Source organism: Emys orbicularis, chromosome 5 (genome assembly GCF_028017835.1).
Source record: "Emys orbicularis isolate rEmyOrb1 chromosome 5, rEmyOrb1.hap1, whole genome shotgun sequence".
NCBI classification, from domain to species: domain Eukaryota; kingdom Metazoa; phylum Chordata; order Testudines; family Emydidae; genus Emys; species Emys orbicularis.
The window spans coordinates 131,519,978-131,542,913 of NC_088687.1; the positions used below are offsets into that span (position 1 = coordinate 131,519,978).

The 22,936-nt window shown below is 41.7% G+C and overlaps 2 protein-coding genes and 1 non-coding gene across 5 annotated transcripts in view; 2 read left to right on the forward strand and 1 right to left on the reverse strand.

Annotated features, from left to right (window-relative positions):
• The window catches only part of PTCD3 (pentatricopeptide repeat domain 3), a 36,061-nt gene extending 29,207 nt beyond the window's left edge, over positions 1-6,854 (forward strand). The window contains exons 18-24 of the mRNA XM_065405279.1: positions 578-656; positions 761-851; positions 1,422-1,507; positions 2,626-2,774; positions 3,408-3,449; positions 5,541-5,699; positions 6,803-6,854. Of these exons, the coding sequence (XP_065261351.1) occupies positions 578-656; positions 761-851; positions 1,422-1,507; positions 2,626-2,774; positions 3,408-3,449; positions 5,541-5,699; positions 6,803-6,854 (658 nt within the window). The remainder of the gene's footprint in view (positions 1-577; positions 657-760; positions 852-1,421; positions 1,508-2,625; positions 2,775-3,407; positions 3,450-5,540; positions 5,700-6,802) is intronic.
• LOC135879802 (small nucleolar RNA SNORD94) lies at positions 1,183-1,314 on the forward strand. The gene has a single exon (XR_010561475.1). It is a non-coding gene; the product is annotated as a small nucleolar RNA SNORD94 (small nucleolar RNA).
• A 2,666-nt stretch (positions 6,855-9,520) lies between the features above and the next one.
• The window catches only part of IMMT (inner membrane mitochondrial protein), a 37,603-nt gene continuing 24,187 nt past the window's right edge, over positions 9,521-22,936 (reverse strand). For all 3 annotated transcript variants that reach the window (XM_065405453.1, XM_065405451.1, XM_065405454.1), the window contains 6 exons: positions 19,812-19,941; positions 16,474-16,488; positions 14,060-14,283; positions 12,730-12,861; positions 12,117-12,246; positions 9,521-10,497 (listed from right to left, as the gene is read on the reverse strand). In XM_065405453.1, coding sequence (XP_065261525.1) covers positions 9,890-10,497; positions 12,117-12,246; positions 12,730-12,861; positions 14,060-14,283; positions 16,474-16,488; positions 19,812-19,941 — 1,239 coding nt within the window. In that variant the 3' untranslated portion in view covers positions 9,521-9,889. The remainder of the gene's footprint in view (positions 10,498-12,116; positions 12,247-12,729; positions 12,862-14,059; positions 14,284-16,473; positions 16,489-19,811; positions 19,942-22,936) is intronic.

A 22,936-nucleotide genomic window follows, 5' to 3' on the forward strand; every position in this document is an offset into this window, starting at 1 on the left:
TTCACCTCTCCTTCTCTCCCCTCAACAATCTGTTATTCCTGTTGACTTTTCATGCAAATGGGGCTTGCTTTGTGTTGGCTTAATTTCCATCAGAGACAGGGTGGATTCCACGTCCCTTTGTCTGACAAAACCAGCTTGTCAGCCCTGCCTAGGACACAGATTCTAAACATATCTTCACTACGTACATACAGCTTCTTAAATATCACCCGTACATACATCACACAATGATTAGGAGGATCAGTATGACATAAGCTTCCATTAGACAACTCACGACCCTTTCTGGGTAAATACTATGAGAGCAGTGTGTTAGCTGTAATGAGTTTGTCAGGCCTGATAGGAGTTGCTGTTACAGAACAGTGAACGTTTTGCTAGATGGCATTGAGGGTTCTTAGGGTCACACTCACCAAAAACATTGCTTCTTCAAAGCTGATTGTGTTTAATGTCCAATTTAGTGCTAGTCATGGAAATGTTCATTCAGTTCTGATCATTGCTATTTACAGGTCCTGCTTCTATCCATTTCAGCCAATCTAATTACTACTGAGTTCTGATAGCCTGCATTTTTTTCTCTTTTCTGCAGTGCAAAGTTCTTTACTCTGGTGTGTAGGATGGAACAACTCGATGTCATATTGAAGTGGTATAAAGAACTGGTCCCTTCGGTAAGATGGTATTTCCATGTATCTGGGCAGCATTAGTGCTTACGATATAAATCTGGGAGAGCAAGGCAATCATACCAGGCTAAACTGCTGTCTCTGTTCATCAGCTCTTCTACCCAAATGCTCAAGTAATGTGTGATCTCCTTCAAGCATTGGACACAGCCAACCGTTTGGAAATGGTCCCTCAGATTTGGAAAGGTTAGTGGTAGCTTAGTTTCTTGGTTGCCTATAGTAACCTAAGGCTTGACCATACAGCTCACCTGATAAAGGGGTAAGGCAGCATACTAGTCCTTGGAGAGCCACTTAAATGCCTCCATGGTGACAGCCACAAACTATTGCAGTACAATATCATGATGCTGTGATGTTTGTCCTGCTTGGATCTTCAGAACACAGGCTCACAGCCATGATAGCCTCGCAGTGCAACATCAGGACATCTTAGGATGGTGGTTAAAGGGAGGGTGGACAACAGAGGTGGTACAACTAGTGGAACTATTCATTGAAGGGGAAAATACATGGCTCTCCCTTTAAATCAGCAATGATGATTGGCGCAGGGGTACGGACCTCAGCTGCATTATGGGAGCTGAATGTAAATGATTTTGTCCTGCATGTGGTGGGAAAAGTGAGAACATTTACATGAGAATGGTGCCTACATCTGAGCTGCTCCTTAAATGTACTATTAAAAATTGTTCTGCTTGCTCCTTGGGAGGGAATGTTGGTTGTCCGATGCAGTAATGGCTCCATTGCTAACCACTCTCTTTCTTCAATCAGAGATCAAACAGCTTGAGTTTAGCAAAAGACCCGAACTGTTGGAGGAGGTGTTGGCTCTGATGGCCAGGGAGATACACCCTCAGGAGGTGAGGCTCATGAAGTGATCAGTGAGGGTGAAAGTGTCACCCTGACTTTACTGTCCAGGGGTTGAGGGGGGTTAACACTAAGTGCAAAGTATTAGAGTAACTAGAACCATCATGTAGAGATAATCCTAGATTTCCATTCACTGCATAGAGATCACAAATAACACAAACCTATATATTTAGATTAATCTAAAGTTCCTATTAAGGGTTCTAGGTGCCTTTATTAATTTGAGGTTTCACTATCTGGCAAATAAGCTCAGCATCCTCCCAAAACCCGCTTCAGCTTTCAACATGCGCCTCCATCCTCAAAAAAGGTGGGCTTTGCAGCATGCCCTGACAATCAGTACATTAGACCTGTTGGGGACCAGGGTGGGAGAGGGGAGTGAATTCCAATACCTGGGTGGGCCCCTCACGAGAACGCCCTGCGAGCAACTCATTCTCTTCTAAATGGAGAGGGGTTCAGGCTCCATATCTGACCATGCACAAAGAATAGATCTCTCTCCTAGAATGAAATTGGCCTCTATCTGGGTTTGTCATCTCTGAATTTGTAGAGATGAGCAGCCAAATTCCATCCTCTTGGTATAACTCCATTGACTTCAGTGGAGTTAAACCAGGAATGAACTGGACTCAAGATAATTCAAAAATAGTAAGATCGAGGAATCTACAGATTATATACAACTGACTTACTGAGAGAAGCTGTTTTTCACTGGGCGGGGGACAGATGACATTTAGCTCCATAACTCTCACTGATGTTCACGGAGAGTGAGATGCATAACTGCCATTTGTGCCTTTTGAAAATCTCCTCCATTGAGATTATTTTAAAAAAATGTGCAAATGTAGATGCTCATAACATGCCTGGCCCCAGTGGTTTAATGTGAAGCAGCTTGCTGCAGCTTTCCGAACATCACCTGGTAGTATTCCCCTTTCTTGCCTTAGTATACAGTGACTTACAGTTGCTGTGGTGTTTAAAAATCGTCCAGTTGAGAGCTTTCTGGTGGAGCTGTCTTCCTATAAAAGAGGTATGTTTTCTGATTCTGAAAGTGTGGTAGACAATTCACTGGTAAACAAGATGCCCCACAAGTTACAGATGTTTGGGTGCTAATAGAGTAATCTCTTCACAGACTCAAATGTCATTTGCCAACTGTGCTGCAGATATCAAATCTATTTTTGAAACTCGAGAGAGGAACCAGGTCCCCTTAGAGTGGACAGCGAGTGCTCTGGGTAACATTGCCATACTGTTCTCAAGGATGGGGAGTATCCAAGAAGCCTGGTAAGTGTGTGGCTGCTATGAATTCTTGTCCTGCTTGCATCCTTGATATCTCCAATTCAGATTTTAATCACAGACTGGCATAGTATCCTACTCATAGCCTACTCGCTTGCATGCAAAATGCTTTATGCTGCCAGATATCTTGTAAATGCACCAAAAAAACCTAGGGTCTGTGAGCACTTTATTTAAAAAAAAAAAAAAAAAATTGGGGGGGGGGGGGGGGGAGACTTTGCCATAATAAAGAGGTTCAATTCAAAATAATGTTGTTGCTTCAAATGTCCAGTCCCCAATTTTGGGGTCTGATCCAACTCCCAAGTCAAATCTCCCATTGATTCACTTGGATCAGTACATTTGGGAACAGACCAGGAGGTGGGTGCCTTTATATAAAGTTGTACATTTACATCTGTTTGAATTTTTTTAAAGCAAAAGGGGTTTTTTTTAAGTGCACACTCAGCATATATGCCTGCAGTGACATTTTTCTTACTATATTGAAGACTAAGGTAGACATAAATTAATCATTTTAGTCTGCAGATAAAATCAGTGAATATTTCAAAATGTGTATACCAAAGACACTCCTTCCTTAATGAGACTGACATTATAACCTCAGTTGTTGTTTTTTTCTTCGTCTTCAAACAGGAACATGCTGGAGCTTTTCAAAAAAAACAAGAGAGTCCCCAGGTGAGTTCATTTAGTGGTCCGATGTCAGGTGGCAGATCTCTCACACTACTTTGGTTGAGGTCTTGCATTGTGTTTCTAGGTGACAGTAGCAGTCTGTGGTTTTTCACACCTTCACTTCCTAAAAGAACTCCTAAATTGGATACTTTTCATTTGGGTGTTGGCCTCCCTGGTGAGCGGGGAGGGGTTTCTTCATTCACCCAGTATAAAACCTATGCTGAGAGCTCTTTGTGCCCCAGGACATGGTCAAGGGGCAGAGGTTGGTTTGAGTGAGATCCTTGAGACTTTAAAATGCTGATGCTGTGACTTTTTCCCCCACTTGTGTCAGACTCTTGAGATATGGGGTAATAAAATAATTGAATGGGCTCAACAACTCAAAGTGTTGCCGAACAAGCCCAACAGGTCAGTGTGGGGCCAGATTAACTCTCCACTAGAGACCAAGAGCAGCTCCTCTGAGACTCTCCCAACCAACATCACCCTGAAGTGTCCCTAGCCTCTGTTTGCCAGAAGCTGGGAATGGGCAACAGGGAATGGATCACTTGATAAACTGTCCTGTTCTGTTCATTCCTCTGAAGCACCTGGCATTGGCCACTGTCGGAAAACAGAATACTGGGCTAGGTGACCCATTGGTCTGACCCAGAATGGCCATTCTTACGTTAAGATTGATGGTCTTACATTTTAGCATACTTAGCGTTTGACCCTCTAGTTGAAAGCAATAGGAGCTCCTGCTGGAGTTCTTCAGATCACACCGAATCACACTAGCTCCTGAACTGATCACTTTACAGTTGGTAAATGTTTGGTAGAGCATTCAAAATGAAACTGACCAGAGAGTGGGGGGTTTTAGTTACCTTTTGAGAAGCTCTAGAAAGAAGCTTAATTTAAAAGTAGGAATTTTAACTCTTAAGAGAAATTAACACATTTAAACCAGTGTGATCTTTACCTCAGAAAAGTATTGGGGTGTGTGCTGATACTTACAATGGGAGTCTGTGTGTTGGCTCTGGTGTCCTGGCCAAGCATCAGTTCTGGTAATTACAGCCAGCCTGCCTAGATATGTGTGTTTAATATGCACACACCTGCATATGTACATCTCAAAGCACTCGCACTAGTGAAATCCCCCAAGCTGATGTGCGAAGTCAGAGCCCCAACAGGAATCTGTGCTGAGGGGAGGGAGGGGAATTCTGAAGTTTTCAGCATGGCTGTTAGTCCTCAGTGGCCACCAGCTCTGAATGTGATGGGAGGGAAGCTGCTTCTTGAGAGCTGCCAGTAGAACAGGAAAAGGCTCCTTTGGTTTAAGTGGCCCAGCTGCACCCCCTTGTCCTACTCATCTCTCTGGTAGCTGCTGCAGACGCTTCTCCCCAGCTCATCTTCCCTATCAGCAACATGTCGAACCTCCAGCAGGAGAGGAGGGAGTCTGGCCAGCCACCTGAAGGCTCTGCCAGACTGGTACCTTTACAGAAGTAGCAGAGCTGTAGCCAGGTGTTTTGTGCCTCCATGCTGAGCTTATTGGGGAAGGCAGCGAAGGCAAATTTCCCCCCTACCCCTTCTTTCCTCTTACAGGCAGCTCCCTACAAGAGACTAGGGCTCTGCCTGTCAGTTTAGAGGGCTCCACTCTGAGCAGTGCCTCTGGTATCGTTCAAGCAGGATGCTCCAACTCCTCTAATGGGAGAGGGGCTGGCTGTGAGAACAATCTCTAAACAGGACTCAAAAATAACGCCACTTAACCCTAAGCTCCTGTACCTCTGTCTCCACCACTGAGAGGTCGAGCCCAGCCTGGGGCGGGGGGGGGGGGAGGTTCCGCACATTGTTGCATGTATAGTAATGTGTGTTCCTCAGTTAGGGAGGGCATTTTCAGAAGTGTTGGCCTAACTGCTTGCGTTAAAGGCAAAGCTAAAACTCCCACTGATTTCAGGGAGAGCAATTAGGCCCGAACTGAACACTTCTGAAAATCTCCTAAGCATTGAAACTCAGCAAGTGAAGTTAATTACGGAGGGCTTGTGTGTGCTGTGGACACCCCACCCTGGAGCTCAGCGTATTCCTTCCCAACCCAGGCATTCTGGCTCTGCAGAGCATTCACTCTTTGCTTCTCACTTGTAGCGACAAGGTGATGAACGAGGTCTTGACCTGCACTAAACAAAGCAACGCTCCAGATCAGGCGGTTGAGCTAGTGAAGTTGGCTGCTGCCTTCAGTCTACCTACAACTGCAAAGCTTGCAAGGAGGGTGATGGAGGAGTTTGAACTGTCTGAAGAGCAGAAGTAAGATGGATTGTTTTATGTATTTGTTGTTCCATATCCACTGTCAGCAGTAACTAGGAAAATCTGTGTCCCTCTCTGCGAATGGCTTACAGGGGAGTTGGCTTTCAGAATGCCACACACAGCTTTGCTGTAACCTTCACTCCAGTCCTCCTCACTTGCAGAAAACCTCAATGTTAATCCCAGGCTCTACTCCTAACACTGCTAACTTAGCACCTTTCTTCACTAAGTTGATTAGATTTCAAGTTTTAGTGAGTCTCCGGCCTGTGTATAGTTATAATAAAACTTCATTTAAAAACAACAAAAGCGCTTTTTCCCTGTTGCTGAGAGACGGATCCTCAAAACCAGGGGAAACTGAACAGAGATATAGTGAAGCGGCATTTGATGGCACTTTGGGCACCTATAGCTGCAGATATACACCTTTGTGAGACTTTGTCTACATCTTTAGTTGCCTAAATGACTTTATAAAAATCTGGCCCTTTTGTGTCTAGTCAGAGTAACCCTCCTCCAAAAAAAAGGGGGGGGGCTTACAGGACTAGTGATTTTTGGGTGCCCAGTGTAAGACTATCTTTAAAAGGAACTAATTTATCAGGTAGTGCTGAGTACTCAATCTCTGAACATGGTGTCTAATTGGGCACCCAAGCCACATCTGAAAATACATGCTGTCTTCTCTCAGCTCAGGGAACCGGAGATGTTACCAGTAGATAATGCTTTCAGTGGGCTTTGTCGACTTAGTTTCTTAAAAGCGAGACATTTAAAAGGCCACATTCTCTCTAAGAATTGTATCTGAAAAAACTACTGGAGCAGCTAAAAATCAGTGTCACCCTTAGGACTCTGAAGGAGAGGAAACCATTACTCTGAAAGTTGCATTGCAGAACTGAAATTATTCTTGAAATCCAATCTGGCCTGGCTCCTATTCCAGCCTGCTTCTCCTGCTACAAAATGAGCCTTAGGAGTGGGTGGTCTCCTTCATTTCCCTCTGGAAGGGAGCATGGATATGTGGAGGCGTAATGTGGTGGTAGCATATTGTGCACTGAACTGTCCTTTCTGTAACTGTGTCACAAGTGGGTTTCAACTATCTGTTAAATTGAACCTTTTCTCTCCAGGAAGGCTCTGGAAGATGCTGATCCCCAAAGCAGTGATAGCGACAGCGACTAGGAGCTGTTTCTCTAGCTTTCCCTGTGAAACAAAGAATGGGAGCAGTTCTCACTACTATGGCCTGTGTGGGCTGCTTTGGAAAGCTGCACTCATGATTTCACACCTCTCCTTCCATTGGACGTGACAGACCAAAGGACGCTAGGAATAAGAGGCTTGTATTGTTCTGCTTGCAGCAATACCTCTCCTCCCACCACTATCCGCAAACCAGCTAAGAGAGACGATGGAAGCTCTTCCCTGTTAAATGCTCCCATAGTGACTTGTCCAGGGGTTAGAGAAGAGACATACGGCTATGGACTAGACCACATCTACATGAGCCTTACCTGTTTTCTGTTGACTTAGTCTGTGAATTTAAACAGCCTTAATTACTGTTTCACTGTCTTGCATGAAACATTCTTAAGTGTTATAAGTTACTCTGCAGCACAATGGAGCTGATCTATGAAGATTCCTCCAGGGACTTGCTTATGGTACCTCTCCCCTCTTGGGTTCAGGAATGGGCTTTGGGGCCCTGAGGCCAGAGCTGTGACAGCTGCTCTACTGTGAGCCTATAAGGCTCCAGCTACCCTGCAACCTGGGGGTGTGATTCTCACCTTAAAATGTACATGGCTGCTGTACTCAAAGATGCTGCTTCTACCCTCCAGCAGAGGCCTACACTGACCTTGTCTTCTAGCATGCATGGGCAGTGCTGCCTTGAAAATCTTGATAGTTCCCTTTAACTGATACCACTAGGATTGTTGTCCCTAACACACCCACACCAAAGGCTAGAGTTTAACCTCCCAGGCTCCACTGTGGGAAGAGGGAGTTCGTCAGTCTTTTAATCAGCCTTCTCAGATGAATCTTTTCATTGAAGAGGATCACAGTTGGGTAGTATGGAGAACCTCAAGGCACAAATTAATCAATTCTTTTCATTGTAACATCCTTTTGATCACTTCCATAGCTACCAGCATAGCAAAGGTTAAGCTCAGCAGTACATCCTTCCTACATTAAAGCAGTTCCCATGTATCCACTACTGATCACGCAATAGCAGAAAAGAGAAAAGGGTTTGAGTGCAGGATTAAAAGTGAAGTGTAACAGTGACAGCTAAGAGGGAGTAGGGGAAGATGCACCTCTACAACAGTTTGAATAGCCTAAACACACTAATTACAAGTAAGGGGGATAAGAGGAAAACTGGACAGACCTAGGAAGAGTCTCTGCCATGTCACACTTGATTAGATTAAGCAAAAGGAGGGCAGCTCTATTCTTTCTTCCTGTCCTCCACTGCCATATTTACAGCTAGACTAAACAAAAAATAGTGCAAGGAACAAGTCAGTTGTTTCTAACTTTGTCTCAGCCAGTGACAGGAATGGCTGGCCTTTACATCAGTCAACCATGAGGATATAGCTAGAGTGTTGCAGTAGGAGCTTGGATTGCTACTATATTATTCAGCCACTGCTCTTTGGTTCATGTAAGTCAGTGTAACTGGGATTTTCCTATAGGAGTACTGCTGGGCCTACAAAAACCTTTCCAAATGTTTGAAGCTGACAGTAAATAGCAACTTTTGTTGGTGAGAATTGAAATGCTAATAATATGGGGATGTGAATTTATTATGATAGGGTTGTAGATATCTGTTCTAGGTAAATATCCTACTTCTAGGTGCTTTGATTTTTAAAGCACTAGGCAAAGTTAACCATACAGAAATGTATAATAAAACATGCCAGAACTAAAGGGGAAAATTGATGTGTTTGAACTAGTTCATATAGAATAAGGGTAAATAAAGGCTTGAACAGGTCTACTTCACTATCTTCCATGTTGGAACTGAAATACAGTAAGCGGTCTAAATCTGTTGTATGTTTTGTAAATAAATATATGTAGTTTGTTTGGGACACCTTGCATGATACTGATGAATGTGGTTGGTTCTAGGTAAGTTAAAGAGAGCTGATACATTCTACCCAGACTAACATTACACTTCAAAGTGAAATATAGGGAGGAAAGTTTCTTACCACTAATGAGTCCTGAACATGCAGAACAGGGAGGCATTCAGGAAACCTAGCAGAATTTTCTTGCAAGTCTGAATGTCTGTTTCGTGTGTTTGATCCATACTTAATATCTATCATGATAGAGGCACAGGATGAGTTTTAATCCAATATTTTTCAAGATGTTTTCTGGTTAAACCAATTGATGATGATACTACTATGCACACATCTGGAAGCTTCCTGTCCTAACTACAGACCATGCTGTTTAACAGACTACTAAATTAAAGTATTTCCTTACACAGTGAGAGGATGCTTGTTTTGAACTGCCCAAGCACAAAGATATTTTAGTTCTAGATTATGTACATAGCCTGGCACTAACTTAAGGATTTAAAATACAACTGCAAGAAGTAGCATCAGCAGTTATACTATGTAGGGTAAAAGGCAAGGGCTAGTGATGGTATAAATTTAAATTCCTACACGCTGAGAACAAGAATATATACTATCACACAGTTACCGAGAGATGTGGCAGCTGTTTGCCACCATCAGCTTCAGGCCACTAATACCAACTCCTGCATCACTGATCTGCTCTGGTACAGTTAGATGCTGCAATCTCCTATGTGCCTATGAGAACTGATAGAAACTTTCTGCTTTTGCCCCTTGTTTGGATTTGGTAACAGATTTAAGCAAGAGAATTGAATAGAAGAGACATGGGTTTTACATCTTGTTTTATTCAACGACACCAACTGGCAAATCAATAATGGTGGGTTACAAACATTATTTTGGCTGGATCACAAGCCCAATCAGTACAACTTGGAAACAAAATGGCTATACAAGTTGCAGAGAAAGCATCCTGAAGGTTGCTGGCATGATAACAACTGAAACCAATACAAATACAACAGGTGGTGAGATTCAGCTCAGTGCAAGGAGACAGGACAGTACCTGTGGTTTGAGACATAACTCTTTCTACCCCTTTCAAGGTCCTGGTTTGCAAACCCTTTACAGATCATTTGATTTTTTCCCAGCACTTAAACAATTCTGCTGCATTAGACTGCTTCCAAAAGTATAATCCTAGATCCCTAGCCTAGATCAATCCACTTGCGTTGTTCCTAATCCCACTGCACTGGCATATGCAGTCAGGATATCCACTACTTGTTTTGTTTCCAGGGTCATTCGAGCTTCAGTCAGCCAATCCTGTGCCACTCTCCTAGATTCCCCTTTCAGCTGGTTGACAAATTTAGCTGCCAGCTCTAGATCTCCATGTTCAATGCAATATGAAGCATAGGATAGTAATTTAAATGTGTCCAGATCTTCAGGGCTGAGCTCAGCAGGTGGTTTCAGTTGCGGAGGATGAAACAGGAGAAGCGACTGTAGGTAAGAGAGCAAGTACTGATACAAGCTGTTTCTGGTTTCATCGATCATAGCCACTCTTTTTGCCAGTTTTTGGACTGCATAGAAACGTGCTCTGAGTGCCTCTTCACTATAGACTCCCCGGGTCAAAGATTCTTGGGGGAGAGCTGAGACTAAGGCTTCAGTAAATGCATTGTCAGAACAGCTGGCTTTGACGGCCTGAACTGCACACTCCAATGGTTCAGTGGGACTATCCCCAGATGCAGTCTTCATACTGTATTTTAAAGCCTCAACTGAAAGCCACAACTGATGTGCCTTTCTGGCTGCTTCTTCAGCAACTGCGTGGCCTGCAGAATAAACCCAGAAAGGAGGTTTTCATAGACTGACATTGACACACACCCCCCCCCAATATAACTGCCACATCAAGGTAAAGTAACTATAAAGTAACTGCACCCTCATAGGCCAGTTTAACACATTAACAAGCACAAGCTAGTTCCCTTTCCCATGAATCAGTTTACTTTCAAAGACAGCACAATCTACTTTTGGAGGTGTGGGATGGGCTGGCTTAACAGCAGTTCAGGATAATATTGGGTCTGACTGCTGAAGTGAGGTGTGCAAAACCTGCTATTATCCCGAGCTGTCTACAGAAAGCCGGCCACTTCAAAAGCAGGAGAGCTACTTCTCCACAAGTACACTTTGGCAGAGGGTTATATTCTCTTTGAATCTGCTCACTAGGGCAGAAGTGCTCAGCACGTTAGGAAAAACAGGTCACTTAGTTATGTGGCCTATATGTGCTTAGGCATCGATCTTGGGTCACTGTCATGGAATAAACCCCTCTGTTCATACCCTACACACTACTGTAAGAATCTTTCTACAGAGTATTCCTGACGAGTTTTCAAATGATACCTTACAGTTTGCACGTCAGTATTGTCCTGGTAAAATATGTGTCGCAACATTGTATGTGAAGTTATAAGATTCCCCTGTATGATAAACACACATTCCAAACCCCACAGCCCTGACCAGACAGAAGTCAGGTCTGTCCTAAACAAAGGAAGGAATGTGTGCTTGCCTTACTTTGCATTTAAGTGATAAACGTCATCAAGCAGGGAGGGAAAACAAAAGAAGTTCAAACAGGTGAAAAATAAAACCCCAGCAGGGAATAGTCTTCCACATAGACTGACTCCCGGGTCTCAGCTGGAAAGGATTTTCAAGAGGAGAGAAACTATAAAAAGAAGGGACAAACACCCCGTAGGACAAACCCCACCCCCACCCCACCGCGTTCTCCGCACCTGAGAAGACAAAAGGAAAACAGCCATTGGACTGTGGGGGAGGGGTTCAGACCTGAAAGTTTGGTCAGTAATCTACTGGAGCGTGTGGTGAGAAAGTTTGCTTTGCAACCCAGATTGTTTCTTAAGTAGATACTAGTAAGTGTTTTACCTTTTTTTTCTTGTAAACATTTCTGACTTTTGTGTCTCCTCACTTATACTCATTCAAAATCTCTTTGTAGTTAATAAACTACTTTTACTGTTTCATCTAATCCAGTATTTTTAAGTTGAAGTGCCCGGGTAACTCCATTTAAAATAAGATAGCATATTATTGCCTTCAAGGAATAACAGACTTAATATAGTTGTACTGTCCAGGAAAGGGCTGGGCAGTAAAGGATAAACCTTTCTAGAGGAAGATCTGATCCAGGATTGGAGGAGGTGTTGGGGTCACCCTGCAGTAGAATCAAGCCTGGTGAAAGCCAGGGTGTAGCTGGCAGGCTACAGTAACACAAACACGGAGGGTATGGCCAGCATGCTGGAAGGCTGTTTGTGAGCAGCCCAGGCAGGAACTACTACAGCAAGGTATTGCAAGGCACCCATGAGTGCAGGGTAGGGGTGACACAGTGCCCCACTAGTCTGGATTGTGCTCTGGTACATCACAGTCATTACAAAATGTTTCTGCCCCATTTTCCAGTACTCACTCTCCACTGCCTGCTCAATTCCTTTCAGCCGGGCATAGGCTGTGTTGATATCCAAAGTGAAGTTGTCAAGTTGTTCCTGAGTAAGGCGTTTGAATTGCAATTCCTGTTCACTGAGCTTCTCAGACAAGCTCTGAAACAAGAAACTTAACATAAATCTAGTACCATTGTAAACAAATACATGAACAAATACTTCATGGAGAGAGATCAAAATTATACCCTTTAGAACACAATACCACCGATCAGTTTATTGTATGCCTTCCAAAGACAACGCACATTATAGTAAATACAACATCGCCCTGGCAATCAGGCACCCTAACTTGAGAGTAGAGCCAAATACTATTGCACTTGCTGTTTAGTATCAGCAAATCCTCTCTTCCATCAAAAAGATTAAAAGGAATAGAATCTGAAGTGATCAAAGAGTTTGTGTATTCCATCCCCTTTCAGTATAATTGGCTTCATTCTATGGCCTGCATTAAAGTGTACTGAAGGATGCATTTGTAAGACTGCTGTCCAGTGAGACCCTTACGTGATGTGCATCTCCCAAGGCTATCACAAACTAGATACCATGCCATGTAGTCCCTGGCCATTTCATTATAGATCTCCCCTCCCTCACCTGCTGAAACTCCAGTTTGAGTTCCTGTTCTTGGATCTTCAGAACATCTCTTAGGTGATCCGTGTGAGCAGCTGCCTGCCTGCGGAGCTGGGTCCTCATTTCACTCTCCATTACTTCTCGGACTTCTTCTATCTGTACATAAACAGGCACTAGCTATAAGTCTTCATCTCCCAACTGCTTGATGATAGCAAGGGTGATGTTATTTAAAATTAACACAACGATAATTTTCTTGAGGTCATATTCCTAACATCACTGAGCTTCTTATAAAGACTCTATGTAACTTTACATTTTTAAAATTAACAACGTTTTAGAGATACCTTCAAAGTTCTCTTGCTCTGTTGGTTTGTCTTTCTAATGGCTAAAAGCCCATAATGCTAGTAACCAGTGACTACACTTGCCAGATAGTTAACTGTGCATGCTTTTAAGTTTAGACATGCATGAAAAACTAATTGCTCAGATAAAAGTATACATTAAAAAAAATTCTAAAATTTCCCCAATCAGGTCTCAAATTAAAATGCTTCTACTTTTTTCCCCCCTCCTCTATCTGCAATATTTTATTTCAAACTATACACACTGTGTCAGCTTATCTGCTTATAAACTTGACACTAACACTTATTTCTGGAGTGGCTATATGTTTTCCCAATCCCTGAATGTTTTTTGCACTAATGAGTCACATGAGAAGTCAACGGGCTTCTAGTTCTTTCTTGTACTGAGCTTCCTGTCAGTGAACTGTTCACTCAAGCTAGCCCTGGTCCCTTTTCTTCAAATGCCACAACAACCTGGATCTAAACAGCTCAATTAAAACAAATAGGGGAGGGGGGAGGAGGAGGAGTTCTTAACTATGAAGATCTCAATCCGAATGCAGCTTTGGACAACCAGAACCTGGGTGAAATCTTGGCCCTACTGAAGTTAATGGGAGTTTTGCAGTTGACTTCAGTACAGCCAAGATTACACCCTGCTTTTCAGAAGTGCACACATGCAAGATTTCATGTCTTGTTTGGAAGCACTCTCTACAGTTTGCTGACCATATATGAATACAAATACCCATATTTGTGTGTAATAGCTGTGGCTGACTATACATGGAACGTTTTCAAAAGTACTTAAGTGACTCATGGGCTTTTGAAACTTTTCCCCTACAAGCCTAATTTGCGCACACATTTGAGAATCAAGCTTCAATGTCCAAAGCTATATTACTGTTTTCTAACCAGCTGCCACACTATTAGTTTGCAGCTTGGAAGATGTCAGACTTCACTGGTGAATTCCACTGCAGGCAGAGAACATACTGGAAAACAGCAGCATGGGAGGACCAATTACCCTGTGCTTACTGTACCTTTTTGTCCTGGCCAATCTGGATCTCGCTTTTGTGGTGCTCTAGTGCTTTTGCCACTGCTGTCTCAAGTGCTCTCTTATCTTCCAGTTTTTGCTTTTCCAGGGCTGCCTCAATATGCTGCTGTTCTCTCACTCTCTGATCTGCTAGTTCACTGTTTAGCTGGTCAATACGACGATGAGCATGGGCAATGAGAGAATTTAAATCATCTGTAGACAGCTGACCAGCTAGAGAGAACAAGTTTTATTAGAAATAGATCACTGGAGAAACAGTCAGACAGACACGCCACCTGCGCTACCCAGCACACGCACACACGAAATAAGATCATCCTCAGGTCACAAACTGGAAATATTTAATACTCAACTAGCACTTTTTATCCAAGGATCTTAGCACCTTACTAACTCTCTCCCTCTTCCTGCCAGGACACCCATCCAAGCCCTTCTGGACAGCATCTCCAAACTAATGAAGTGAATTATTTTTTCCTAAATACAAGAAGGAGCTATCAAAATACACTTCTCACAATATTTCTCTCAATTACCACCCTGCCAGCCCCTGGATTCTTCCCCACCCCACCCCCCGGTATGTCAAATTTAGAACTGTAAGTTTCTCGTGGCTCAAGAACTGCCCTTTTATTGGTTTTTAAAGCACCATGCAGCTATCACTGTGCTAATAAGCCATACAGCACCCCAAGGGATGTAGAGTAAAGCAGATCCAAAGTCTGGGTGAGACTGGATATGGATGACCGTGAGCTTGCTGAAGCTCAGTCCTGAGAAGACAGGCAGGGACAGTGAGTGAGAGGAGAGCAAGTCAAAGTATTGGCAGCTGTTATACAAGTTCCTCTGACTGAGGTTTATATCCAGCATCTGTTACCAGAGTCCACAAGTTGGTTGATCAAACAGTGGCAGAGATCAAAACTATATCTGCATATGGTCAAAGGTTGCAGCCTTTTCTTTGGGATGTAGACCAGGCCACCACTGACACTCAGGACCAGATTTCTGCAATGTGTGCCATACAGGGCTCTCTCAAACCCATTCCCAAGCTGGAGCCAGTGCAGAAGGTGGCAACCTGCTTGATAAGCAGAGTATCTTCCCATGAGCACGTTATACTTGTGCTCCAGGATCTACATCTGCTATTGGCATCTGGGTGGAGCTAAAGGTGTTGGTTCTTACCTATGAAGTCCTAAATGGCCTAGGAAATGAGATCTCAACCTGTTAAATGGAGGAAAGTGTGTGGGGGGATGTGTCCCCCAGCATGGAAAAGGCTGAACCACTGGCCTCAGGCTATCCTACACAAAGTCACTCCAACACAGGCTGCCCCAGTAAAGATTAGCAGGCATAGTTGAGCTGCACCACCTTGCTGTCAGTAGGGAAGAGATGGGGGTTCCAGCAGAGCATTCTCTGCGATGACCCCTTTTCTTCTGGAATGCTCTCTCCTAGTTCTGGTCCAAAATAGCCCAAGCTTGTTAACCTACCAGGCATGTGCTGCTAAGCCCATGCATTCCAGTGGGCACTGGAGGAGGAATTGACACTGTTGGGCGTGGGATTTTATTTGGGGGAAATGTGCTGCGAAGGGGAGTTTTTAGTCCAGTTTAGGACTGCTGATCAATGATTAGTATGACATGTGGACAGACGGCAGGAAGAAGCGCTGCTCCTGTGATGAAGCGTTGTTTGTAACTCCTTGTACCGTGTTTAAGTTTGATGTCAAGGGAACGCAGCTCCTTGTACAACCTGCTTTGGTTCAGAGTTTTTAAAATCAAACTAAGCAAGTTGATAAAATTTACCATTTTCCTAAGGTGGAGAAACTACAACGCAAGGATTTAGGTCAAAATTTTCCAAACATCCACTCATTTTGCAGGCCCTACTTGACCTCAAGAGCCTGGTTTTCAGAGGTGCTGCATATCTACAAGTTGCAAAGGGTGCTGGTGGTGCTCAGAACTCTACAAAATGAGGCTCAAGGTGGGCATAGGAAAATTGAGGAACCTAAAATTAGTGGGCACTGGAAAATTTAGGCCCAAATGGCTTACCCAAGATTACCCAGCAAGTCAATGGCAGGACACAAAACTTTCTGGTTCACAGTTCTGTGCTCCTAATCATCTGGGATCAGCATAAGGGTATCCCAGTGACATGACAATATTCATGTAAGGAATTTAACCATGTAGTTAATATTTACAGTAACTGTTACCTGAGCAACAAAACTATTTCAAGTGTATGATTTACAAGCACAACAGACAAGAACCAGACTACACAGAGAAACTAAATGGGAAGTATCCCAAAGCAAACCTCAGCACTAATATATTTTATAAATGCAGCAACTAAGCACTAGTTGATATTGTCTAGTTGTAAAGCAATGCACGACACAAACACAGAAAGACTTGAGAAATAACATTCATCAGAGCAGAAAAAGTTACAGTAACTCACCTAAATCAGTTATCTCTGCAACAGAAAGAGGAAGGTTTGGAAAAATTAATGAACAGTCAACACAGCAAATCAATTAGTTGGTAAAAGCATGCAGAAATGTACATGAAAACATACCACTCATAGCTTTGTATTTAGAGTGCCATAGCATATTATAGGGAGTCTTTTAGTTAGACTGGCAGCTTTTTCTTTTTGTTAAAGCTCTTAAAAGTCCCTTTATATAATACCAACATAAAACCCACAACATCAAAGCCTCTAAAATCACATTCCGAGCTTTAACAGTCATAGCAAAGGAGCAGTGCAGATTAAGCTAAAATATGTTTAAGAATAAGGACTACATATTTTAATTGGGAAGCACAGCACACCATTACACTTTGAAGTTAGTCTTTCAGTTACTCCAAAGCAGAGGTGTCCACAACTTACCTATTGCTAGACACACAAAAACTTCAGAATACAACTCTGAAGCATTTAATTATGAGCAGCAATGTGGTTCATTAAACTTGTCAAATTTATTTGCTCAAATGACGCTCTCTCAAGATTGAAATTTAAGACAGACCAGCACAGGGAAGATTTTCCCCAGAAAACACAATGTGACTGTGGCCTCTTTGTGCCCTTGCCCTGCAATTAACAGCTTGCAAATGGGACATCTACACTTGCAGGGAGCCCAACTGAAGTGCACTGTCACTTGCAGGATCAGGGCCCGAGCATGGAAGCTAGGAAATAATTTCAAGAATTAACACGGAGTGCAGAACTACACACCTGAAAAATGAACCTGCTACAATTCATAGCCGTGAGTTCCAATATGTTCATTTTTCTAGACACAGCCTTTTACATTTAAACAGGCTGCTCACATTTGACAGAGAATTTGGCAAAAATAGTTTACCATCTGCAAAGACCTGAAATGCTATTTTTGGGCCTGAAGTGAAGTTTTTTTTATGGCTGTTACAAATTACTTAAAAATAAAATCAGTAATCACAGAAAATATAAGGTGAACTACCGCTATTAATACACAACCTGTAATGTACACAAATGTTATGTCTACAAATACATAGACTGTAATTCAGAAGCTAACTCATTAAAAGCTATGAAAATTATTTTTTGTATACTGGATATAAAACAAAATCTTAGATTGTTTGGTAAACCATCATCAGAACAGCATAACTGAAGTTTCCTGAATAATGCTTGCTGGCTGGCTGGCTTCCCCCCTTGTTTTGTGCTAGGATACAAATCCTGACTGCATTAATTGGATGAGGTGCGCAGGTACAAGATTTATTATGACAAAATTTCCTATAGCTCAAAATATACAAGTCCTTTAAGTAAGGTAAATGAAATTTAAAATTACTGTTTAAAGAATTTGTGACTCACTACATAAATATGTTTCAAATGGTTCATAATATGGGCTAGCACAGGGGTCGGCAACCTTTCAGAAGTGGTGTGCCAAGTCTTCATTTAATCACTCTAAATTAAGGTTTTGAGTGCCAGTAATACATTAACATTTTTAGAAGGTCTCTTTCTCTAAGTCTATAATATATAACTAAACTATTGTTGTATGTAAACTAAATAAGGTTTTTAAAATGTTTAAGAAACTTCATTTAAAATTAAATTAAAATGCAGAGCCCCCCGGACCGGTGGCCAGGACCCGGGCAGCGTGAGTGCCACTGAAAATCAGCTCGCGTGCCGCCTTCGGCACGCGTGCCATAGGTTGCCTACCCCTGGGCTAGCATATTTTTAAGCCAGGAGAAAAATACCCAAGCACCTAGCAGAGAAATTCCCCAAAGAATAAAAAACTCCAATTTCACCGGCAGAAGAGCTGTAATGTTATCAGACCAGGCTTATTTGCTGCTCTAACACAATACTCCACTATCTGTGGAACCATATTTAGTAAGTCACCTGACAAGTAAAAACACATTTTTCTAAGTTACTGTGCATTTACTGTTCAAAGTTCAGTGCTGCAGTTACTGCTGCCAATTTCTCTGACCACATAAATATGAACACAAGTATCTGGGGTAATACACTATTTCCAACACAGGTCTTGCTTTCCACTGCATGCACCCAAAAGCTATGGGCCTCTACAGTGAGATGGGCATTCTCTCACTAATGAAGGGATATGAGCACACTAAAAGACCAGCAGAAATCTCTCAGAATCATATCAGTATCCACTACAACACCACAAAGCGACAATTTAAACAAACATCATAATTAAAAAAAAAAAAAAAAATCACTTCTTAAATTATAAACATGCCTTTGCATATCCATAAGATGAATCATTAAAACATCCCTGGAAAGCCATTAAGTGATAGCCTCAACTATGTCTAGGGAGCTAAACATTGTCAGAAAGTTATAGACTCCCAGTGCCAGATAAATGCCAAACCATTCTTCAGAAGGAAGGCCCTGATTTCGCAAAGCATTTAAGAATATGCTTAAATTCTATGTTTTGAAAAGGGAATAGTTATGCATATGCTTAGGGGCTTTACTCAAAGGGACTCAGCGACAGGGCAAAACCATGGTATTTAATAACACATACTTTAAAAAAGAAAGAAACATCCTTATGCTTTATCTCTGTTGATTAACATAGCTGTCATGTTATCTAATGGTCATTAATGCAGTAGAGCAGTAGCTGTTCAGCAGTATCTCAAGAGAGCTTCTGTGTGACATTAAATGGACTTGCTCCATTTCAGTTCAAGTTAATTTAATCTAGCTAACTGTACACTGGTTACTTCACCCATATTCTATAAAAACTCAGATACAGATATAGAGCTCTTTAAACAGTTTACTGCTTTATACAGTTCATATTCCATTAAGAATCTCAGAAGGGAAATATTACAGATTTGATTTTTTAATGGAAACAAGTAGAAAAACAAAACTAAGTTTTACTCTAGTTGTTCCATAAATAAGTTACTTGTGCTTTATTGAAAGGACCCTTTTCAGTTGCACCTGGCCTTCTCTTTCCATAATATGGGCTTACTCTACATCACTACTCTTGGAACACCTGGAAGTTTAAAAGACTCCAACAGAGGACAGTCAAGTACCTTTCCAATGTCAAGTTTCAGTGCAGGTGCTTTTTTCAAGCTACCCAGAAACCATCTCGTGATTTCATCAGCAAGAGTACAGTTGCTCCATAAATTACCTATTCAAAATGAGGGCCTTCTGTACCAGTTGGTTCAGATTACTTGGGATTTTAAAATTAATTCACAATAGTTTACAATTAAACTAGCTACAATGTAGAGAAACAGAAAATTAAAACAACTGTATGTCCATATACGCAGCTGTAGTGCTCTTGGAAAACAAAGTGCTTTGTGCATCATTAAACATTAAAGGTAACATAACAGTCCAAGACTTACTTAGCCCCTTCCAGCCAGTGTGTATTTCTGGAGTGATACTATCCAGTTCTCGCTGAAATTCATCCCTAGCTTTAGCCACAAGTTCATGGTACTGAGCTACTATCTTAGCCTCAGATTGTGCTGCCTGAACCTACAAGATATAAATAAATAAAAATTGGGTTAGATTTACCTTTGAAGGCAAGTATTAAATCATATATATTAGGGCTGTCAAGCGATGAAAAAAATTAATCGCGCTGTTAAATAATGGAATACCATTTAAATATTTTTGGATGTTTTCTACATTTTCAAATATATTGATTTCAATTACAATGCAGAATACAAAGTGTACAGTGCTCACTTTATATTTATTTTTATTACAAATATTTGCACTGTGAAAAACAAATAGTATTTTTCAATTCACCTCAGACAAGTACTGTAGTGCAATCTCTTTACCATGAAAGCTGAAATTACAAATGTAGAATTATGTACAAAAAGATAACTGCATTCAAAAATAAAATATGTAAAACTTTAGAGCCTATGAGTCCAATCAGTCCTACTTTGGCCAATTGCTCAGACAAACAAGTCTGGTTACAATTTGAAGGAGATAATGCTGCCCGCTTCTTGTTTACAATGTCACCTGAAAGGGAGAACAGGCGTTCGCATGGCACTGTTGTAACTGGTGTCGCACAATATTTATGCACCAGATGCGCTAAAGATTCATGCGTCCCTTGATGCTTCAACCACCATTCCAGAGGACATGCGTCCATGCTGATGTTCTGCTCAATAATGATCCAAAGCAATGCGGACCGACTCATGTTCATTTTCATTGTCTAAGTCAGATGCCACCAGCAGAAGGTTGATTTTCTTTTTTGATGGTTTTGGTTCTGTAGTTTCCGCATTGGAGTGTTGCTCTTTTAAGACTTCTAAAACCATGTTCCACACCTTGTCCCTCTCAGATTTTGGATGGCACTTCAGATTCTAAAACCTTGGGTCGTGTGCTGTAGCTATTTTTAGAAATCTCAGATTGGTACCTTCTTCGCTTTTTATCAAATCTGCTGTGAAAGTGTTCTTAAAATGAACATGTGCTGGGTCATCATCAGACTGCTATAAACATGAAATATATGGCAGAATGCAGGTAAAACAGAACAGGAGACATACAATTCTCCCCCAAGGAGTTCAGTCACAAATTTAATTAACGGATTATTTTTTTAACAAGCATCATCAGCATGGAAGCATGTCCTCTGGAATGGTGGCCAAAACATGAAGGGAAATATGAATGTTTAGCATATCTGACACAAATACCTTGCAACGCTGGCTACAAAAGTGCCATGCGAACACCGGTTCTCACTTTCAGGTGATATTGTAAATAAGAAGCAGGCAGCAGTATCTCCCGTAAATGTAAACAAACTTGTTTGTCTTAACGATTGGCTGAACAAGAAGTAGGACTGAGTGGACTTGTAGGCTCCAAAGTTTTACATTGTTTTGTTGTTGAGTGCAGTTATGTAACAAAACAAAAAAATCTACATTTGTAAGTTACACTTTCACAGTAAAGAGATTGCACTACAGTATTTGTATGAGGTGAATTGAAAAATACTATTTCTTTTGTTTATCATTTTTACAGTGCAAATATTTGTAATAAAAAATATAAAGTGAACACTGTATACGTCATTTTCTGTGTTGTAATAGAACTCAATATGTAAAAAAAAAATCCAAGAATATTTCATACATTTCAATTGGTATTCTATTGCTTAACATTGCAATTAATCAAGATTAATTTTTTTATCGCAATTAATTTTTTTGAGTTAATTGCATGGGTTAACTGTGATTATTCGAAAGCCCTAATATACACACACACACAAACAGCACAACCACCACACTTCTACTCATTAGTGACAGAGGAGAGGTCTATTACCAACTTACAAGGCAAATTTGCTAGAAAAAACTGACCTCAATATAAACACTACAAGGAGTCTGGTGGCACCTTAAAGACTAACAGATTTATTTGGGCATAAGCTTTCGTGGGTAAAAACCTCACTTCTTCAGATGCAGAGAGTGAAAGTTACAGATGCAGGCATTATATACGGACTGTAACTTTCACTCTATGCATCTGAAGAAGTGAGGTTTTTACCCACGAAAGCTTATGCCCAAATAAATCTGTTAGTCTTTAAGGTGCCACCAGACTCCTTGTTGTTTTTGTAGATACAGACTAACACGGCTACCCCCTGATACTTGACCTCAATATAGTTTCCCCCAAACCTATGGTCAAGGCTCCTTCCCCACTCTGAACTTTAGGGTACAGATGTGGGGGCCTGCATGAAAACTTCTAAGCTTAACTACCAGCTTAGATCTGGTCCGCTGCCACCACTCCCAATGTGCTAATTCCCTTCCCTGGGTAGCCTTGAGAGACTCTTCACCAATTCCCTGGTGAATACAGATCCAAACCCCTTGGATCTAAAACAAGGAGAAATTAACCATCCCCCCCTCCTTTCTCCCACCAACTCCTGGTGGATCAAGATCCAACCCCCTTGGATCTAAAAACAAGGAAAAATCAATCAGGTTCTTAAAAAGAAGGCTTTTAATTAAAGAAAAAGGTAAAAAACATCTCTGTAAAATCAGGATGGAAAATAACTTTACAGGGTAATCAAACTTAAAGAGCCCAGAGGAACCCCCCCTCTAGCCTTAGGTTCAAAGTTACAGCAAACAGAGGTAAACACCCTAGTAAAAGGTACATTTACAAGTTGAGAAAACAAAGATAAAACTAACACGCCTTGCCTGGCTGTTTACTTACAAGTTTGAAATATGAGAGACTTGTTCAGAAAGATTTGGAGAGCATGGATTGATGTCTGGTCCCTCTCAGTCCCAAGAGTGAACAACCACCAAAAACAAAGAGCACAAACCAAAAGCCTTCCTCCCACCAAGATTTTAAAGTATCTTGTCCCCTTATTGGTCCTTTGGGTCAGGTGTCAGCCAGGTTACCTGAGCTTCTTAACCCTTTACAGGTAAAAGGATTTTGGAGTCTCTGGCCAGGAGGGATTTTATAGTATTGTACACAGGAGGGCTGTTACCCTTCCCTTTATAGTTATGACACCTCTCACATACAATAACTCATTACTGGAGCTACTGAGTCCCTACTGAGACTTCTCCCC